At 42.4% G+C, this 21136-nt stretch overlaps 1 protein-coding gene across 2 annotated transcripts in view; it reads left to right on the top strand.

Annotated features, from left to right (window-relative positions):
* Positions 1-21136, top strand: part of MTUS2 (microtubule associated scaffold protein 2) — a 576541-nt gene that overhangs the window by 172514 nt on the left and 382891 nt on the right. For both annotated transcript variants that reach the window (XM_032314531.1, XM_032314532.1), the window contains exon 3: positions 17082-19543. In XM_032314531.1, the coding sequence (XP_032170422.1) occupies positions 17324-19543 (2220 nt within the window). In that variant the 5' untranslated portion in view covers positions 17082-17323. The remainder of the gene's footprint in view (positions 1-17081; positions 19544-21136) is intronic.

The following is a 21136-nucleotide window of genomic DNA, read 5'->3' as shown; positions in this document are numbered from 1 at the left end:
TTCTTTTGGTTCCCCTCTCCTGGATCCCCTGACTTCTTCACATATATATTCATTTTCCAGAAATATATACTTTAGAAGTTTGGAAAATACATGCATTTGAATTACTGCATATTTGAAAATGAATTTATTCAGTACTCACACTTGATTTGTTAGTTTAGCAAGATATAGAATTCGAAGTAGAATTATTATTTCTTAAAGTGTTAACCACTCCCCTGACTTTAGGTATTTGTTATTACTGTTTGGAAATCTGTTGCCAGTGTAATTCCTTTTATCTGTGATCTAGCTTATCTCTCTGGAACTTCTCTTTATTCCTGGGGCACTAAAATTACATGGTACTGTGACTTGCCAAATGACAATTTTTATTTTCTAGACTATTGGTGGCCTTTCTAAACTTGTGATCTTTGGTGCCAAGAATTTGGTGCTAAATTTGTTCTGTTTCTTTGGTAATTTTCACCCTGTGTTTTCTTCTTTTTCCTTTATTTCTGCATTTCTATTAGAATTTAGAGCTTCTACTTTGGTGCACTAACTATTCTGTTTTTGTTAGTCTTTCCTTTTTGGGTTCTAATTTCTGAGAGATTTTCTAGATTTTATCTTTAAAGCCTTCTATTGACTTTTACACTTTAATTTATTTTTCATTTTTATGAGCTCTGATTTTTTTCTCTGTCCCTTTCTTGTTTTATAGACACTCGTATCTCTAAGGGAATTAACTAGAACTTTGAAATGTTCTCTTTTGTTCTCCACCTTGCGAATGGATAAATAAACTGTGGTATAGTCATACAGGGGACTACCACTCAGTAATAAAAAGGAACAAACTATTAATACATATAATAATGTGGATAGATCTAGAATGCAGTATGTATTCTGTATGAATATTAATATTCATATAATCATATAATTCATATAATCACATTCATATATTCATATAATCACATTAATATTCATATAACCATATAATATTCATACAATCATATAATATTCATATAAAACATTATTATTAACAGCAAAACACTATTATTAACTAACACTATTAGTAATGATGCTATTATCTACCTTTGTCTATATTAAAAGTGAGGAAGCCACACTTCAAAGGCTACATGCTTTATGACTACCTTTGTATAAGATTTTGGAAAAGGCAAAGCTACCAGGATGGAGAATAGATCAGTATTGATCTATTCTCAATGGAGAGGCTGAATGTAAAGGGGTGACATGAGAGAATTTTGGGGTGGTACAACTGTAATGTATTTTGATTGTGTTGATGGCTACTCTGCAGGTGTCAAAACTCAGAACTATACCCCAAAAGTGGATTTTGTTTATATAAATTAAAACGAGTTTTTAGAAGGTTTTCTTCTGTTTTGGAATTTTTTAAATGCCTTGTCTTTTTTATTAGAGGCTTTCTTACATGTTTGGGAATTCTTAGCTGCTCATTCATATTTAGGAATGAGATAGACATCTGGAGCCACGCACTCTGTGTTGTATGCCCTTGCTGTTGCTGGGGTGTTGAAAGCATGGGGATGAACGGTTATAAAGTTATAAAATATTTACAAGTGTGTATGCGTGTATGCATGCACACACACAGACACACTTGGGATTCCAAGCAAAGACGTAGGGAATCCCTGCTCCCTAAATTTTCATTTTCGCCTTCATTGTTCTTTGAGTTTTCCTTTTCTTTTCTCTTCTCTTTTCTCCCCTGGCCTCCTTGGACTCAAAATCTGGCTCTTGGCAGGGAATGGCAAATTTGTATCAATTGTCCAGTATTATTTTGTTCTTTTCTCATTAATGAGAGGACCTGTTGTAGAGGGCTACCACTCTCCTTCCCTCTTCCCCGACAGGATCTCAAACTGCAGAGCTTTACTTCCTCAGGCTAGTGCCACTCTAACTTCCTTCTCCTGCAGTCCAGCCGGTCACCACTACCCCCTCTCAGGAGCCCTGTGCCCAGATGGTCTGCGTGGTCAGGAAGCTGCTGGGGAGGGGTTTTCTTCTGATTTGCTCACGGCACCACGACTCCTGTTGAGGTCAGAGAGTACTCCCATCGAGAGCAGTGTCAAACAATTTCTTGTTCTCTCCTGCCCTTTAGAGATCTCTCCAAACTTTAGTTTAGGAAGGGCCCCTACTAGTAAAACTGGAACAAATTTCTCTGTTCAGGAGGAGACTAGTCCGTGTGTAAATATGCTAGTCCCAGAAATTGGATGGAGGACTGTCTGGGTTGCTTTTGCAGCCTTGGAGAGATGCCCAGGTCAGAGGAGAAGTGCCCAGGGACACTGGGCCAGGGACTTTTCTGGAAGCTGTCAGAACCATGCATCAGGGAAGGCATTTTAACACTTTGCTCCCTTTTCCATGCCACACAGATCATACATAGAAGAGGATGTGACTGTGAATCAATGAGTAGCTTCTTGGCAGTTTTATTTGAAAGATAAGCATGAGACTTAATGGCATTTCTTTGAAAGTCTTGGATTGAAATAGAGTTGGGCGTATCTCATGTTATTTAACAGTGAATTTCTAAACTGTGACTTTAGATCTTAAAAACATGCCCATTAAAATTCTGCTTATTCAAGTTTGTTCTTTCTGGGAATGTTTGATTTTTGTTGCTTATGAAATTTATCTGTTTTGATCCTTAGGATGCATGAAGCCTGTGCCTTACCCCGGAAGTGCCAGCAAGGCAATTTTCCACCCTGGGATTATAGTTTGGGTCTGTTTGAATACACATGGACATGTTACTCTGAAAGAAAGCTATCTTGAATTTTGTTGGGAATATAAGGGTTTGCTTGTTTTTGTGGGGTTTTTTGGTTTGTTTTTGTTTTTTACTATTTTTCTTCAAGTTCTGCTAAATGGAGGATTCCATCACGTCAACTAAAGCAATATCATTCCTTTATCTCAGTTGTATAGGAAAGCTACTCATTCTTCCCTGCACATATCATTCATTGCTCTTGCATATTTCTAGGCCAAATTGGTTCCAAACTAAGTGATATACTCTTTCCTTTTCTGCTTATCTTCATTTCTTTATCTCTGCTTTAAAGATAAAGACATTCCGAGCATGGCGATCCAAAATGCCTTGTTGTTACATAGCGTAATTAATGAAAATACAGAGACATGGAACAAAAAGCCCTGGAGCATGAAAGTAAATACCTTTTCGTGCAGTTGGAGTTTTTTGCAGGTCACCATGCTGTTCATTTATCTGCTCTCCGGTTGTTTGCAGACTTCTTTTGCTTGGGCTGCATCAGGGTGTTAAGTTTTTAGCCTTATCCTTCTAACTATCTAGTTCATATGACAGAAGATGGGTTATGTGCTTCTGATGAAAGAAGAAATTCATTTTCCAGAAAGAAAATGATTTGAAAGAGCCCCATCTTCAGTGACCCGGTGCGGGCTTTTGAGCTGGAGGTGATTCTCACTTTATCCCTGATGAAGTTAGATTTCTCACTTCCTTTCAGATAGCGGACAATCCGAGGCATATAGGCTGCGGTCCTGCACATAAATGAGGGTCATGTACCATCACTGTCAGGAATGTTGATGTCCGTTCTCAGGGCCTACCCACACACGCAGGAGAGAGTCTAGGATGTACAGCTCAAGCATGCTTACTGATCTGAAATAAACCCATTTGGAGATGCTGGTTTGAGTGGGACCTAGCAGAGGATTTTGAGGAAGTAGCTGCATGCCCTCTCAGAGTCCATGAAGCCAAACCATACTCCCGACACCCTGCCAGGAATCAGCTTCTCATCCTACCTGCTCAGGTAGATTTAAGGATTCTCCTGTAAGTCAGTGGCCCATCATCCACCTTGTAGAAGAAGACTGGGCCATAAAATTTAGTGGCAGGAAAGAAAGAAGGGAGTGGGTTTGTGGAGAATAGTCACATAAGGTATTTGTGGTTAGAAATGAAGCAAGAAATATATTAAGGAATACCAGAGTGTTACACGAGTACTTGGGCAGGTAAGTAAGAAGAGATCCTCTAAGAGTAGGTCCTCAGTTGCCTTCCGGTGCCAGGCAGTGAAGCAGCCAGGTGTGTGTTAAAAGGCCAATTAGCCACTGGAGGAGAAAGCATATTCCCTGAAAGCGTATACTTGAACTCGATATTTGAAACATTCCTCCAGCAAGACTATAACAAAAACCCTCGTCTGACTGAGCCCTTGGGATGCCAGTGGAAATGCTTATATGCAAATATATTCCCATTTTCTTAAATCAAAAGTATTTGATTTAATGTCTAGATTTAATGTCTCTGTCTCTTTTTAGTCTCCTATTAATAAACACAAGCACCTAATAATGTTATTGCAGGAATTTGGAACCTATCTAGTATTTTGTAGATAGAATATTAGTCTTCAGGATATCAGCTTTTCTCAGCAGTCTCAAAGAACAGGGGAGAATTTATCACCAGCTCTTGACAGTCAGATTCAGTTGTTCTTGCTACCTTTTGAAGCTGCCAGTTTTTTAAACTAGATGACAGCATTTTCTTCCTTCACCAGAACAGATAAGCTTGTTTTTCTAGTAAGCAGATAGGAGAGCCATAGATAATCCCCTGGCTTCATTTCAGCTATTGTTCTGTCCCCTTTCCTCATGAAATCCTTTCTGGAGCAACCAGATTGGAGTTTCATAGAAGCCTTTTCTTTTCTTTCTTTTTCTTTAGACTTGGAATTCTTTTATTTTTATTTTTATTTTATTTTATTTAAATTAAGTTAATTAACATATGGTATATTACTAGTTTTAGAGGTAGAGGTCAGTGATTGAGCAGTTGCATATCACACCCAGTGCTTATTACACCACATGCCCTCCTTAATGCCCATCACCCAGTTGCCCCATCCCATTCTCTCTTACCCTCCCCTCCTGCAACCCTTAGTTCATTTCCTATGGTTAAGAGTCTCTTGTGGTTTGTCTCCCCCCCTCCCAATTTCATCTTATTTTATCTTTTCCTCCCTTCCCCTATGACCCTCTGTTTTGTTTCTTAATTTTTACATATGAGTGAGATCACATAATTGTCTTTCTTTGATTATCTTATTTCACTTAGTGTGATACCCTGTAGTTCCATCATGTCATTACAAATGGCAAGATTTCATTTTTTTGATGGCTGCATAAAATTACACACACACACACACACACACACACACACACATCCCACATCTTTTTTATCCATTTACCTGATGATGGAGATCCGGACTCTTTCCATAGGTTAGTTGTTGTGGACATTGCTGCTATGAACATTGGGGTGAGGGTGCCCTTTCGAACCACTATGTTTGTATCCTTTGGATAAATACCTAGTAGTGCAATTGCTGGAAACTTTCCTTTTCTTGGCTCTTCACCAGTGGGGGAAAACCTGTTAAGAGATGGTAAAGAACTGGGTCACTGGAGGATCATCTACAGCATCATCTACACATCCAAAACCCAGGCCTTGAATGCTACAACACTTCTGGTGTATGTGTGTGTCTGGTGGCTGGCTGGAGTCTTTGTCAAACCATCTACACACGTGCGTGCGCGCGCACACATACACACACACACACACCCCACATGCATACATTCATAAATTGGAAGAAGGGGCAAATACCTAATTTTCTCCAGCCCCTCATTATAAATTTTTGCTTTCTTCTTGCTGTTACGTGGTGCTTAGAATTTGTTTTGTCTTTAACAGCATATTTTATTACACCCTGCGTTGCTTTTAATAGCACTGTTATTAGCTGTGTATACATTGTATCCCCTTTCCCTCAGAAGATCGCAGTTTCTCTGAGGATTAGGACCTTTCTTTTACTTATCTTTTATTTCCTGTTGTTCCCTGTCCTGTGTTTTTTATCAACTGATGCTCAGTCAGTTGGATGTGTCTCAAAGCCCTTTGAATCCTTGTCCCTGTTGCCTTTTTTCTCTCACCTTCCTCTCCCGTGTTTCGGGGAAGCTGCAGTTTGTAGAAGGGGGCCGAGTGCTAGCGTGGACGTGGGGAGCCTGGCCCCCACACGGCTGTGACAGGCCTCAACTGGTGGACTTGGACTAAGTCTCTCTGGGCTGCAGCTTCCTCATGTAAAAACGAGAGGTTTGAACTAATTAATGTCTCTGTTTCTTTCCATCTCAAATACTCAGTGATATTCTGTGATGGATACATGCTCAGCAAGGCATCACCCAGGGAGCTAAGTAAGTTAGAAAAGATTCCATTATGGTATCATATTAATAACCAAACAGTGTTTGTTGAGTGCCTACGGTGTGTTGGACACTGTCCTGGTTGTTGCGGATCCGTGGTGAGCAGGGTGGATATGATCCTTATTGCATGGAGCTTATGTCCTGTTGGGAGAGGAAGACACTGAACAAAGAAACATGTAGAATAACTAAGGTGGGCTGTGGAAGAAGCAGGGACTATAACTGGGGGCAGAGGATGAATCTTATGGAAAGCCTGTCTGGGGAGGCACATTTAGGACCAGCCTGACACATAAGAAGGGTCCAGCCATGTGGAGGGCCAGACATGGAGTGTGTAAGCAGGGAAGAGCCATGCAGAGGCTGCGGACAGGCTGCCGGGCAGAAATGTGGGGAGAGGGTAGGTTTCATAGGACCATGCAGGGCCACACAAGTCCAAGCGAGGACGACATGGGAGGGCTTTGTGGCAGTGAAATGAGCATTCACATGCCAGCATATCACTCTGGATGCCTTGTGAAGGCGAAATGGCTCATTAGAGAAGCAAGACTGGAAACCAGGAGATCTGGTAGGAGATTTGTAAGTGGCAGATGCAGGAGATGATGTGGTGGCAGAGAGAGAGAAAAGTGGATGGGTTGGTAAAGACCTTGGGAAGTCTATCCGATAGCCCTCAGTGATGGGTGGTGTGTGAGTGAAGGGAAACAGGCAAGGAAGCTTTTAGATTTCCATCTTTGGCAAGGAGGTAGATGATGGCATTAATAATCCAGAAAGGGGAGTGCTTGGGAGGGCTGGGGATGGGCACTGGGAGGCAGGGGGTGGCCAGGAGGTCTTTTGTGTGGCCCTCATTCCCTGGAACGGATCCTTAAACATGAATACCTTGTTCTCTCTTTAGAGAGAATTTCTAGAATTCTGAATTCTGGAAAGAGCTTGTCTCCCACGTTTACTGTTAAAAATAATTTCACTTCAGGATGCCCGGGTGGCTCAGTCAGTGAAGCTTCCAACTCTTGATCTCAGCTCAGGTCTTGATTCCAGGGTCATGGGTTTGGGCCCCACATTGGGCTCCACACTGGACATGGAATCTTCTTTGAAAAATTGTAATAATTTCACTCTGGAGAGATGTAGTGTGAGAGAAGAAATGCAAATGGCATATGAAATGTAACCTTCCCAGAGGTAAAGTAATAAAATGACAAGGCTTTTCTTTTTAGCCTTTCAACTTCAAAAATTGATGATTCCACAGAAGCGTGGCATGGTGGCTTAAGAACATGGACGGGGCTTCAGATCCCAAGCCTTCCACTTACTTTCAGAAGTTATATCACCTCCGCCTGCCTCAGTTTCCCCATCAGTAAAATGAGGTGATGATATCTAGTTAGAGGATTTTTTCTGGACTAAATGCAACAAAGCATTGAGAACAGCACCTGGTAGCAGTAAATGGTGTTCAAGTGTTGAAAATGTTAAGCAAACGATATCCAATTAAAAAATGCTTTTGAATCCTTCCTGTGTGCCAGCCACTGCTCTAGGCTTTAGAGTAGAGTGGAGAACAGAGGAGCAGGGGCCTGCTCTCCCAGAGCTTATATGGGATGAGGGGAGGCAGATAATAAACAGACAGATAAACACAAGGGTCAGGTAATCTTGGGTGGCAAGAGGTGTGTTCTCCACAGGGCGACTATGTGTCTGGCTTACGGTTGGTGTCACGGCATTCTATGTGGTTTGGCATGTTTGAGTTCTCCAAAGGGGTCCAGTGTCACACCAACACTTGTATGTGAATGCTCTAGTATCTTTATTTGTAGTTGCCCAAACCTGGAAATAATCCAGATGTCCCTCAGCTGGAGAACAGATTATCCAACTGTGGTACAGAGCATGGAAACTTATTTAGCCCTGAAAAGGAACCGACTGCTGACAGACGAGGCTCCGTGTTGAATCTCAGATGCACGGATGAAGCTAGACACAAAGTCTGCATACTGTGTAGTTATGTTTAAATGACATTCTGGAAGAGGAAAACCGTAGGAACAGAAATCAGTTGACTGGTTGCCAGGGGCTGGGGATCATGGAATGGTTGACTTGCACAAGGGCTTTGGGAGTTTTTAAGAGCTCGCAGATTGTGCTGGTAGCGGTCACAGGACGATATACGTTGGCCAAAATTGCAGAACTGTGTGGTAAGAAGAGTGAACTTCACTTTTTATAAATAATATTTTAATTTTAAAAAAAAAGAAAAAATTCATAAGCAAGAAAAAATTGCCCCTATTTGAATGGTAAGTGATCTGGTCATTGTAGTTACAAAGTTTTTAGAGAGAGGAGATGGAACAGGAAATAGGAAGGGAGGGATAGACTGAACACTGAGACGTTTTTTCTTTTTCTTTTTTATTTTTTTTAAAGATTTTATTTATTTATTTGACAGAGAGACATCACAAGTAGGCAGAGAGGCAGGCAGAGAGAGAGAGAGGAGGAAGCAGGCTCCCTGCTGAGCAGAGAGCCCGATGCGGGACTCGATCCCAGGACCCTGAGATCATGACCTGAGCCGAAGGCAGCGGCTTAACCCACTGAGCCACCCAGGCGCCCAGAGACGTTTTTTCTTGAGAGCCGTATGTCTTCATTTTATTACAGGGCATCCATAAGTGCCAGGCCCTGGCATATAATCTAGGCACGGGACATGTACCTGTAAACAGAACAAAACCCCTCAGGGAGCTCAGAGTTGTGTATTAAAATACTGTATGAATGCTGTACTATGTGTTGGCTAATTGAATTTTAAAAATTAAGAAAAGGAATAGATCTTAGGAAAATAAGGGATTCAATAGACATAAGCATTTACTAATTTTCTGTGAAAAACTATTTTAAAAGGCAAAGGTGAAAATAAAGTCTAAACAACAGGGAGATTGCTTGTAAATTATGGTAAAAGTCACCATTTTAAAAAAAGATTTTATTTATTTATTTGACAGAGTGAGAGATCACAAGTAGGCAGAGAAGCAAGCAGAGAGAGAAGGGGAAGCAGGCTCCCCACTGAGCAGAGAGCCCGCTGTGGGGCTCAATCCCAGAACCCTGAGATCATGACTTGAGTTGAAGGCAGAGGCCTAACCCACTGAGCCACCCAGGTGCCCCAAAAGTGACCATTTTAAAAAATGATAAAGAATATTTAGTATATGTATTTATGTGAAGATGTTATCCATGACATGCAAAGTGAAAAATTGGAGTTATAGAACTCATTCCCTGAGTATTAAAAAAAATCTGGGGTACTGAATGAGAAACTCTGTTCTTAGAGTGGGAGTAAGGGACTTTGATATATTTAACTTCTTTTTTAATATAAGGTCCATTTTTTTGATAACTGGCAATGTAAGCATTTTCCATTTTGGAAAAAATGTCATCTAAGGAAAAAAAAAGTGAAATAATTATTAAGCATAATAGGCAAGAAATGAACACCCTATATTTTCTGAGTGAAATTCTGTCCTGCAGGGGAAGAATTCATTTTTTAAGGGGAAAAAAGAATACTTTTTGTTGGCAGATGCAAATGAGGCTTATTGTAGAGAAAGATGCAGTGTTTTTATTGGAGAATCCTTAGGTATCAGTTTAATGTTTTGCTTAAATATATGATTGATCTAACCTACAAAAAGTCAAGTTGCCCCTTTTCTTGGATCTCTATAAAGGGGCACATAGCAGCAATTCATTTATATGTATTTTCTTCTTCACTCTTTTTTTACTGAAATAAAATAAAAATAAAATAGCCTCTGCTACCACACACCCCCCCCCAATACATACATATTCTTTCTGAGCATAGTCTTGTTTCTGTATTAGAATAAAATGTGATGTACTACTCATGTGATGTACATCGATAAGGAGAATAAAGTAGGCTCCAGAGAGCTATTATATTGTTACATGATTCCGCGTGCTTTCACAGAATTCAGCACCACAGATAGCTACAACATCCCCAAACACATATTTACCATTCCTCAACCAGTAATTCAACCTGTAACCACATTGTAGTGAAACAATTTGTAACACATTTGGTCGGCTGTGCATCACCTTTTAGGATGTCTATACTGTGCCTGTTGAAAATAAACACAGCCTTATGATAGGACCAAGAACCTGGCTGTTGTTAAGCAATTACAGTTGCAGAAAAGGCAGATGAACTTTCTAAAGCAGATGAATACATTGACTTTGTAAGTATTCGCAAGTAATTTCACATAAAATTACCTACTAAATGTGGGTGGAACATTATAGACCCCAAATCTCTGGTCCATAAAAAATGTCAACTGAAATTTGAAATTTGGGAATTCGACTATTTTGCCTTGTTGTTATATTTACTGTTAAATATTGGGTCCCTATCTTAATATATTTTCCAGTATCCTGAAGTTCTGAAGGATAATTTATCACATGGTAGGAGTTGCAGCTGGAGCTTCTTTGGCAGATACATTTTATTAAGTTGGATGGAATTGCATTTATATTCAGAGGCACAGCACTTGAATATTTATATGAAAATTCATACACTGATACAGAATTCTGTGGCAGACCTGGCAGCTAAAGGAGGCTGTGCAACACTGTTTTACAGTCTTTTAAAACCCAGCTCCCTTTTTAATACCACGAAAATCCCCTTTGAAACTTTATTTTCAAATTAAATATTATAGCAAATATGAATCAGATAATGATGATCAGAGTATATTTTTCTACATAATCTCCCTTGAATATTCTGGTACCATCCTCCTGGGGTGAGGGCACCTAATCAGTTACTTGCTGGGAAGGGTGGCCTTAGAATCTTCATCTTAGAAGACTGAAAAGGAAAAAAAATAGAGCCTGTGCTTTCCTGAAAGTGATTTAAACATGAGCTCTGGTTGAGAAGAGATTGCTTCATCCCGAATGCCTGAGTCCTGTGTGCCTGTCCCAGACACCCCACGGGAAGCAGAAGTGTCTGAGCTGTTAACCTCCCAGCTGGTGAGCTCGTAGCTTAATAAAGAAATTAGTAATACATATGTAACTATAATAAAAATAAGTCACATGTATCTAATAAAAAGACATACTTAACTATAAAAAAAATAGGGTATATATAACTATCATTTAAAAAGCATAGTTTCATAGTGCTAAAAGGAAAGATCTGGGGATTCATGGCATGGAGACACAGTACCTAGCCTCTTGACCTTCTTAGGAGGGGAGAGGGAAAATTTAGGAAAGTTTTCACAGAGAAGGTGGTCTTTGAGCTCAGAAGGTGAAGCTCTTGGGTAGGGGGTGTAATTTTAAGTAGAAGAGCAAGGGGGATTAAGTCTGGAAGCATATATGGGCCCAGCAGTCATCAGACCTTGAATGTCAGGCTGGGAAGTTTGTCATTCAGCCACTCCTGATCGTGTTAGTGGGTGGCACAGAGGTCTACTGAGTTTCTCTTTATCTGAGAATGCCTTTCCTGCTGTGCTGGGCAGAACAAACATGGTAACAGGAAATTGAAGTGCAAGCTGGATGAAGAGATTGCATAGGAGCATGACAATGTTTTAGTTCACTTAATGATTCAGAAATGTAAATGCATCAACCGAATGAGTTCTGGATGAGATGGTCAAACCCATCAGGGGAGACTGTGAGCTGGGGAGAGCTACAACCATGACTGATTGATAAAGACGGAAAAATTCATTTTGTTTGTTGGCAATGGGACAATGTAGTGCTGAAACTACATCCTGGTGAACCTGATGGGGAGCTCATGTTGGATTTTAAAGAGCACTGGTAACTGTTGAGTTATGAGTACCGAGAAAAATGAACAGTGATCCTCAGGGAGAACACTGAATAATGTGTAGAACACCCTGCAGTAGATTTCTTCACTTGTGTCTATTCTCCTTCTCTGTTGGAGGAGAGGCAACATTATAGTTATTTCAACAACACATTAGAAGTTTCTCCTCTTAGAACATCTCATGGGCAACGTGGGAATGGGTAGTAACTGCCAGGCCCAGTGGGTGGAATGGTGCCTGTGTGAACGTGCCCCTTGAATGCTTATCAGCAGATGAGGACCATCACGGAATGACTTCTCCCTGGTGCCAGGTGTTGCTGCTTTGTCCCCTGCCCTATTTTGCTGACATTGGTATCAGTGAAATGAATGATAATCAGGAGGGCACCAGGACTTCTTCAGAGTCTGAAAACAGAATGGATAGCACATATTTTGGATCAAAAATTAAGGATGGGCCCCCCAAATTTTAAATAGGATAGAACAGTGAACCTGGACCAACAAGATGAAATTCCATAAATTCATGGTCCTCCATAAAGCCAGTTACAGATTTCTAGGATTGAGTCTCTGTAGTTTATTGGTGACTCATATGGTACTTTGGCATTTTAACTGATGATATGGAATTAACAGGGTGATTCATGTGGCCTTTCCATGGAAAGGCCACTCTTAGATCATGTGGTTAGAGGTATGACCAGGTGAGCGAAGATCTTGCTTTCCCAAGACCCTGGACTTTTCCCCTAGAGCTGGAGTACTGTATGCAGCTGTGAGTATCTAGGCTTTGGAAGGTGTACATTTAGATGGTGGGAGTCTCTTAAACCTGCTCCAACAGTTGGAAGAATCTAAGTTCTTTAATAAGGAGAATCAGTTTGGAGGAGGAAGGGAACATAGTAGCTCTTTACAGATACCTGAATGGTTGTTTCTTTTTTTTTTTTTTAAATACTTTATTTATTTATTTGACAGAGATCAAAAGTAGGCAGAGAGTCAGGCAGAGAGAGAGAAAGGAGGAAGCAGGCTCCCTGCTGAGCAGAGAGCCTGATGTGGGGCTCTATATGAGGCTCAATCCCAGGACTCTGGGATCATGACCTGAGCCAAAGGCAGAGGCTTTAACCCACTGAGCCACCCAGGTGCCCCAGCTTTTCCTTTTAAAGCTTCCACTTTCTGCATGGATTTTACTTTTCCTGTCTCAGTCCCTGTCCTGCCATTTCTTGGCTCAGTGACCTTGGAAATGTTATCCTCTCTTTGCTTTCATGTCCTTACCCAGAAAGAAAGGAAAAAGCAAGGGAATGTTAAGGTCTGTCTCTGGAGGCCATTACAAAGATTAAATAGTCTACCTTAAAATTAAAGACTAAATAAAATTATAATTTAAAATTTAAATTAAAATTTACAAATATAGGGGCGCCTGGGTGGCTCAGTGGGTTAAGCCGCTGCCTTCGGCTCAGGTCATGATCTCAGGGTCCTGGGATCGAGTCCCGCATCGGGCTCTCTGCTCAGCAGGGAGCCTGCTTCCTTCTCTCTCTCTCTCTGCCTGCCTCTCAGTATACTTGTAATTTCTCTCTGTCAAATAAATAAATAAAAAATCTTAAAAAAAAAAAAAAAAAAAAAATTTACAAATATATATTCTAACTGAGAACAATACTTGGCCCCTAGGCGGTTCTAGCTTTCCACTCCCTTACCATTCAGTAACGTTTGCTGCTCACTGACAAAAAAGTATCTATTATGTAATTCCTTAAAAATTAAAATACAGCTCTTTCTAGCAAGACAGGGATTTGACACCTATTTGTTATTATCTAACAATCACGTTGTGGATTGCTGTGTACCATACTCTGGTTTTGTTTATCATTGTTGAGAAGAATTCATTTCTTTTTTTTCCCCCAGCCTTGATAATTCAAACCTGAGGGCTCTTGGTCTCATGCTTATAATTCCGCCCACAGAGAATGAGAGACACTACCTTTCTGAGGATGGCCCATGTTTGTGGGATTTCTTGCTCTCCCTGGCTTCCTGGGATACCTGCTTTCTGATCCAGAGAGCATACTTTTAAACTGCTGTCTTATTGATTTGCCTGCATGCTTTTTATATCTGTGCCCAGAGGATATGTGTATCTTCAAGGAAAACACTTTTTAACTTGAATAAAGAAATAAAGATAGGTTCACGGAGAATCCCTTCTGTGTCGGAGAACTGAGGCCGCAATCAGAGTATGAGCATCTTTGTTAGGCCGGAGGGCTGTATCGTGGTGGGGCTGGACCCAGGGCACCCCTGGCTTACTGAAGATAGGCCTGGAAGAAGCCAGAGAAGGACAAGAGGAATGTGAGAGACAGGGATGAAGGCAGAGGAGGGAGGATGGAGACAGTGCCACAGGAAAGGAACAGAGGAGCAGTATGGCAGGCAACAAAAACGCCTTCGTGTGTGTGTGGGTGTGTGTGTTTGGGAAGGATTAGACGGATGTGGGGAAGAGAATAGAAAAATCCACATCAGGATGTTAATGTGTCTTGGGGTGAGAGGGGAAGGGGGCATATAAAACACACAAAACCCCAGCTTGTAGGAAATGATCTCATTTATGTCAAAAGTACATGCTTATATAGTAGATGCAAAAGAAATGAAAGAAAACGCTTTATCAGCTGAGGTTCTGGGGGATGCCAATGGTAGGGTGTCAAATGAAAGATCACATTAGGAGATGAGGGGGCTGGGCTGGAGAATAGCATGGAAGGAGCTGCATATTGTGATTTTTCAGTCCTGTTCTCGGGTTTGTGATGTCATTCTCTGGGTCGCATCCATTCGTATGTATGTATGTGTCTGTATATACATGAATATGTATGTTTGTATGCATGCACATGTAATCTTTTGAATAGATGAAGTTACATAGTAAACAGTGATGAAGGGAGACAGGTGGGTTGCCATGTAACCTAATTCAGCAGAAACATAACAGCCATCTTCCAGGTAGTGTGTACATATGTATTCATGTGTGTTTTTATGGATGAAGAGGAAGGTATGGGAGACTTTAATTTGAATCCCCCCTGGGGGAATTGGGGATGGAGCAGAACCTTGTTACTTTTCAACTCTCCCATCCCCAGTGCCTAATAAAAGGCACTTACAGTGATACATAGACCCATGTTAGCCTTGAATTGAGTGATTTACTGATGATCCATGAATCTACTTTGATCAAAACTGAAATACTCTTATTAGATTTGAAGCTCTTTGAGGGCAGAAATAACCTTGATCTTCATCACTCATTCATATATTCATTCATTCATGCTACAAATACATATGAAGTACCTAATGCATATGCTAGGGGCTGAACAATATTTTCTTCAGTGTCTAACACATTTAGAAGTTTTTTGGTTTTTTTTAAGTAAAAATATAGGATGTTGTGACAGTTTGTCATAGAAGGACCTAATCTGTTCTAGTGGGTCAGGAAGGCTTCCTGGAGGAAGAGGTATTCATACTGTAAACTTAAGACCACAAAGGAGTTAGATAATGTTGGGAGAAGAGTCCCCATTCTGTGTAGATGGGAGAGTATGGAAGAAATGGAAGGGAGGTGCCCGGTAATGTGAAGGATGAAGACAGTGTACCTGTAGCCTGTAGAGTAAGAAAATGAGTAGTAGGGGGTGCGGCTGGGAAGATGTATAGGGTCTGGATCATGCAGGCCCTGAAGGCTAGGATCAGATTTCCTGCAAATTCTTACTTTGAACATTTTCAAACCTGTAGAACAGTTACAGGTTTTGTAGAGTGGGGTGCCTAAGTTTGCAAATTTTTTGGCACAGTTCCATTCTCTCTCCCTCTCTCTCTCTCTCTCTCTCTCACACACACACACACACACACACACACACACACACACTTTTCTCTTTGCTGAACCATTGGAGAGTAATTTACCATGTGCCATGTCTAAAGGCATGTCGTATTTAAAAGCATGTCTCTTCCAAGGTCAAAGAAGATCTCTGATACATTCACAATACTGTTATACATCTAAGAAAGTTAACACTGATCAAATACCTTAACCTAATATACAATACATATTAAATCTCTAATTGTCCCAATCATGTCCTTTGCTAACTATTTTTTTTTTTGAGAGAGAGAGAGAGAGACAGGGAAAGAGAGTGGGGGTGGAGTGGGGAAGGCAAAGGGAGAGGAAGACAGAGAATCTTAAGATTTCCATACTGAGTGTGGAGCCCGATGCAGGACTTGCTCTCACCACCCCAAGATCATGACCTGAGCCAGAGTCAAGAGTTGGATGTTTAACTGACTAAGCTACCCAGGCACTCCTAACTCTTTTTTTTTTTTTTTTAAATCTAAGATCCAGTCAGGGAGCACACATTATATGCAGATACACACTGGCATTTTGCAGGTAGGTTTAGGCCAGTTATTTTGTAAAATGTCCATCAATTTAAATTTGCCTGATTATTTCCTCTGATTAAATTGAGGTTGAATGTTTATAGCAAGAATACCAGATAGGTGTTGTGAGGCCCTGAGAACTACCTAAAATCAGGAGCACATGAGATCAGTTTCCGTCAAGGGTGTTAAACTTGATCACTTGGTTAAGGGAGGGATCTACCAGATTTCTCCATTATAAAGATAACATTATCTTTTTGTAAGAAATAAAGTAACCTTGGGGTGCCTGGATGGCTCAGTCACTTGAGTGTCTGACTCTTAGTTTTGGCTTAGGTCATGATCTTGGTGTCATAGGATTGAGCCCTGCATTGGGCTGCATGGTGAGCTTAGAGCCTGCTTCCGATTCTCTCTCTCCCACTTCCTCTGCTTCTCCCCACCCCCAGCTCACATGCACCCACACTCTTTCTCTCTCTCAAAAATAAATAAAAACAATCTGGAGAATGGTACCTTAAGGTTCTGTGAATATGCTATTCCCCAACCATCTTTCACATGATGTTTTTTAGCGACCATTGGTTGCAAGATAATGATTACTTTGGTGATTGCAAAATGGTGATTTTTTTTTCATTAACTATATGGTTTTTCTCATGTTAGTTGGTATTATTCTGTGAAGAAGGGCTTTTTCTTCTCCTCCAGCCTTTTTGATCAGTCTCAGTATGAACCTGTGGATTTTTAAAATTTGAATTTAAGATTTAATATGTTTTATAACACATTTCTGACATTAATCATTTTTATGTTTTAATTTCCCTATATTTGGCCAGCAGGCACCTGATTGGAAAGGTTTTTGAGAAATTTATGGGCTGAGTGAGTGAAATAATAATATGAAAGTGATGAATAAATCTGTATTTTCCATGTTTTTTTTCTCCTGAGAATCTCTATTTGTCAGTGCCAACAACGCGATTTTATTTTTATTTCTCTCTAGGTCGTATGGACTAATTGGCTCTCATTCGGCAGGAACCTAACAGATAAGTCATCCCCTGTATGTCAAGACAATGCTTGGTTTTAAGACCGCTCTGAAAATGATTAAAGTAGTATGGCAACGTGACATTGTCAGGAGGCAACAAGCAGCTTGACAATTTCCTGTTAATCAAATAGCAGCTTGAAGGAAGCCCCTTTCCATTAAGTAGGACTGCATGGCCAGCAGCCCCCACTGAAGGGCTGAAAATGAGCGTCCCAGTGGCTCCAAAGAAATCATGTTATGCTCAGTTGCGGGACAACAGAAATGGAGTGAAAAATAATAATGAGAGTATCCTAAGTCTGGGAGATACAAATGCCAATCAAATCATGTTGGAGGTCAGTTCCTCTCATGATGAGTCTGAGACACATGACCGGGCAGATGAAATTGGAAATGCAAATTCAAGCGAGCCAGAGAACAGTACCCATTTCAATAAGGAATTCCACCAAATTCAGGGCTTTGGGAAAGGATCGCAGGCTGGCCCTGCCAGCCTGAAAGACTTTAAATATTCCTCGACTGTCCATGGAGGACTCAATGAAGAGCACACAGTGGAGAGAGGTGCAGATATCCTACAGACCCCTCGCAGTGTTCAGGGACCAAGTCTGTCAAGTTGGAGGAACGTTATGGCAGAGGCCAGTCCTGAGGTTTTGGCTACAAGGGACACTGACCTTCCCCGCCATGCTCCTAAGGATAAGTTGGCAAAGACCCTTGACAATGAGGAATTGCGAAGGCATTCTTTGGAAAGAGCAGGCAGCCCTGCTATGGTCATGGACGGGTCCACGAGGGAGCGTGGCGGGAGTGTGGCCTGGCAGCGTCTGCAGCCCATGCCCCTCGACTCCCCTGAAGCCCCACGTCCTGAGCCCAGGAGCGGGGAGGGGCCGCAGAGGATGTGCATCGCCCCCTCTCCAGGGGCAACTGTTCTTCGAGTAGACAGCACCTCGGAGGGAAAGAGCATACGTCATCCTAAACCATCTACCTCAGCAACCAAGGAGACTGCCCTCTCAGAGACCCAGATGGTGGGGGGGCATGGACCAGAAGTTAGCAACGGGAGCACATCACATTCCGCCCCTCCAGAGCCCCGGCCAGATTCAGCTTCAGCCCTGAAGGGAGTCTTGAGTAAGCCAGAAGCACAGTTAGGTCCAGGAAAGGGAGAGCTCAAGCCAGAGCTGAAATTGGTCCCACCCAAGGCTGGGCAGGAGCTCAAGTCAATCCAGGCCAGTCTGGGATGCCCCAAGGAAGGGAGCATGTTACCCCTCGAGAGGAAGGAGCCAACTGGGAAAGCACAGCAGGAGGCCGTCCCCAGGGCCCTTGTCCTGTCCCAGGGCAGTGGCCACCACACTGGTGTGGGAAGAGGCAGCAGCGAGCAGGACAAGAGAGCCATCCACGTAGGCGAGGAGGCTTCTCTTCCGACCACCCCTGCACAAGGCCCTGCTTCCTGGGGAGCCGAGAAGCAGCCCACTGGCAAAATGTCATCAGGTGCAGCTAGGAAGTTGGGCGAAGTGGCATCTGCTGGCATTTCAGCAGGTGATGCGCGTGTACCTTTTATTCCTTATGAGCCACCTGACAGCAGGCCCCCAGGCGTCAGTGAGGATGGCGCACTGGTCAGTGGGGACATGGACAGCACAGCGGTTTGTACCTCCCATCCTTCCATTGGACAGAGCAACACGGGGGTCCCTGAACCCCTCAGCCCTCAGAGCAGCAGCTCGGAAGTAGGGGGCAGCAAAGAGACCACTACATCTGTTGCAGAAGATAGGAACCTCCTAGAAAATGCAGCAAAGACTGAAAGTACCCCAGGGGGAGCAGGTGCTCTTCTCAGTGGCTCGGCACCCCTCCACCCAGAGACAACTGTGAATGTGACCCACCAGCCTCCACCACCTAGTAGCAGTGTTGAGGACTCAGGCGCATTAGGTGCAGATGCCCGGTCACCCTCGGCGGCCGCGCCCCCCACCGATAATGCGCGGTTGTTGGACACCTCCCCAAAAGTGCCTGACAAGAGCACCTGCGCCCCTGGGATCCCCGAGCCTGTGTTCCCACATTCTGAGGACACCCCTTCCTCACGGGAAGGGATGGAGAACCACCAGGGTGAAAAAACAGAAGAAAGGACAGAACCCAAGCCCGTCGTTCTGCCTAAGCCCAAGCACGTGAGGCCCAAGATCATCACCTACATCAGGAGGAGTCCTCAGGCCCTTGGCCAGGTGGACACCTCGCTGCTCCCGGTGGGGCTTCCTTACGCTCCGCCCACATGTACCATGCCTCTTCCCAAAGAGGAGAAGGTGGCAGGCAGTGAGCTGAAGCCACCTGCCAGCCTCTACGAGAAGTACAAGCCAGACTTGCAAAAGCCGCGGGTCTTCAGTTCTGGGTTGATGGTGTCCGGGATCAAGCCCCCAGGACACCATTTCAGTCAAATGAGTGAAAAGTTTTTGCAGGAGGTAAGAGAATGTCATTGTGATGTGACCTTTCAGTCAAACACTGTAAAGTTTGTTATACATTTTCAGTGTGAACTGTGAAAACAGAATATCCTCTCTTGGCAAATTGCGGATTTTGATGGACACACGTGCACAGAACTGGATGTCTTAACTAGAAGAGTTTGTAGCCAAGTGGGCATTTTTTACCAGAAGAGCTTGACGGTCATGATGGGATGTAGCTAACATCTAAGGAGACTCATTTGAATTCCACTCAGCATAATACATGAGAGGTTAGATAAGTGTGCATTTCAATTGGCTTCCATGTTTAAACAAGTCAGCATAAGTCTTTTATAAGCCAGATCAAGGGGAGGACAAGGCCAAAATAAATATATTGTTCAAATTGGTCTGACTTCATCCTCTCAGGGGGAATATTTTCCTTATGGGAGAATCTCACATTTTTGTACATGGGAAAACCACAGTGAATAGCAAATACTGAGTTAGGCCTGGGCTCTTTGTTTTGAGTCAAAATGATGATTATAACTAACATTTAGTTGAGTACCTACTATGCCTTGAGCCTACATAACATAACATTTCATCTTTATCAATCTTCACTAGTCCTTAGAGTGATTTTCTGGAGGTTAGGATTACAGTTTTTGTCGTTGTATACATGAAGAAGCAGTTTTGGAGGGATTTGAGTAACTCAGCTAAAGCCACAGAAAAGAAGGGCAGTGCTGAGGTGCTCTTCTCGCCCTCCCAGTTCTGTCACTGTGCTATCCCCATTTCTGTGTGCAATGGTGAGTTCCTCTCAGAGCTCAGAAAGCACATTTGCCTCCTGAACCAATCTCCTCATGGCAGCCAGAGTGATCAGGTAAAAGCTGGGTCAGATCACTTCTCTCCCTAACATCCTTCAGGTCTGCCCAGGCCAGCTCAGAACACAGGCTTAAGTATGTAGACTGGCTCCGCTTTTAAGATGGACTCAGTCTGTCTCCTAACCTCCCCAACCTCTTCTCCTTCCTCCGCTCACCCTCTCTTCCTCTGGTGCCTCGGGGTCTTTGCACCTCCCTCTGCCTGGAGTTTTACTTCCAGACATCCCAGTGGCTGACTCCTTTACTTTTTCTCTCTGTTCAAATATCACTTCCTTGGAGAGACACCTTGCCTTCCCTGAGATGCCTTTCTCTGGTTTAGTTTCTTCTTAGTGCTTATCTCCATCAGGCATATATACTTTTCCTGGTTTTGCTGCATCAGCTAGAATGTAAAATCCATGAGAAGAGGGATGTCTTTCTGGGGTTTTTTGTTTGTTTTATTTTGGTTTTTTGTTGTTGTTCTCTGCTGGATCCCCAGAATTTAGAACACTGCTTGACATAATGATGTGGTCAGAAAATGTTGAATAATGGCTGAATTATGAACTCATGTATGTTGGGTCCAAACAAAAGTTGATCAGAGCTTCTTAGAAATAGAAAGTCTCAATCTAAAATTAGACCTCAGGTTGACTGAGTATATTGACATATTTATAAATGTACAGCTCAGAGTGGAAGTTGTCTCTAGCACAACAAAAGAGGTGAATCTATTCTAAAGCAGCTGATCTTGACCAAGGCTAGCACTGACCAGGTGTCCCAG

Source organism: Mustela erminea, chromosome 15, assembly GCF_009829155.1.
Source record: "Mustela erminea isolate mMusErm1 chromosome 15, mMusErm1.Pri, whole genome shotgun sequence".
In the NCBI taxonomy this organism is placed as follows: domain Eukaryota; kingdom Metazoa; phylum Chordata; class Mammalia; order Carnivora; family Mustelidae; genus Mustela; species Mustela erminea.
This window is presented reverse-complemented; position numbering and strand designations above follow the sequence as displayed.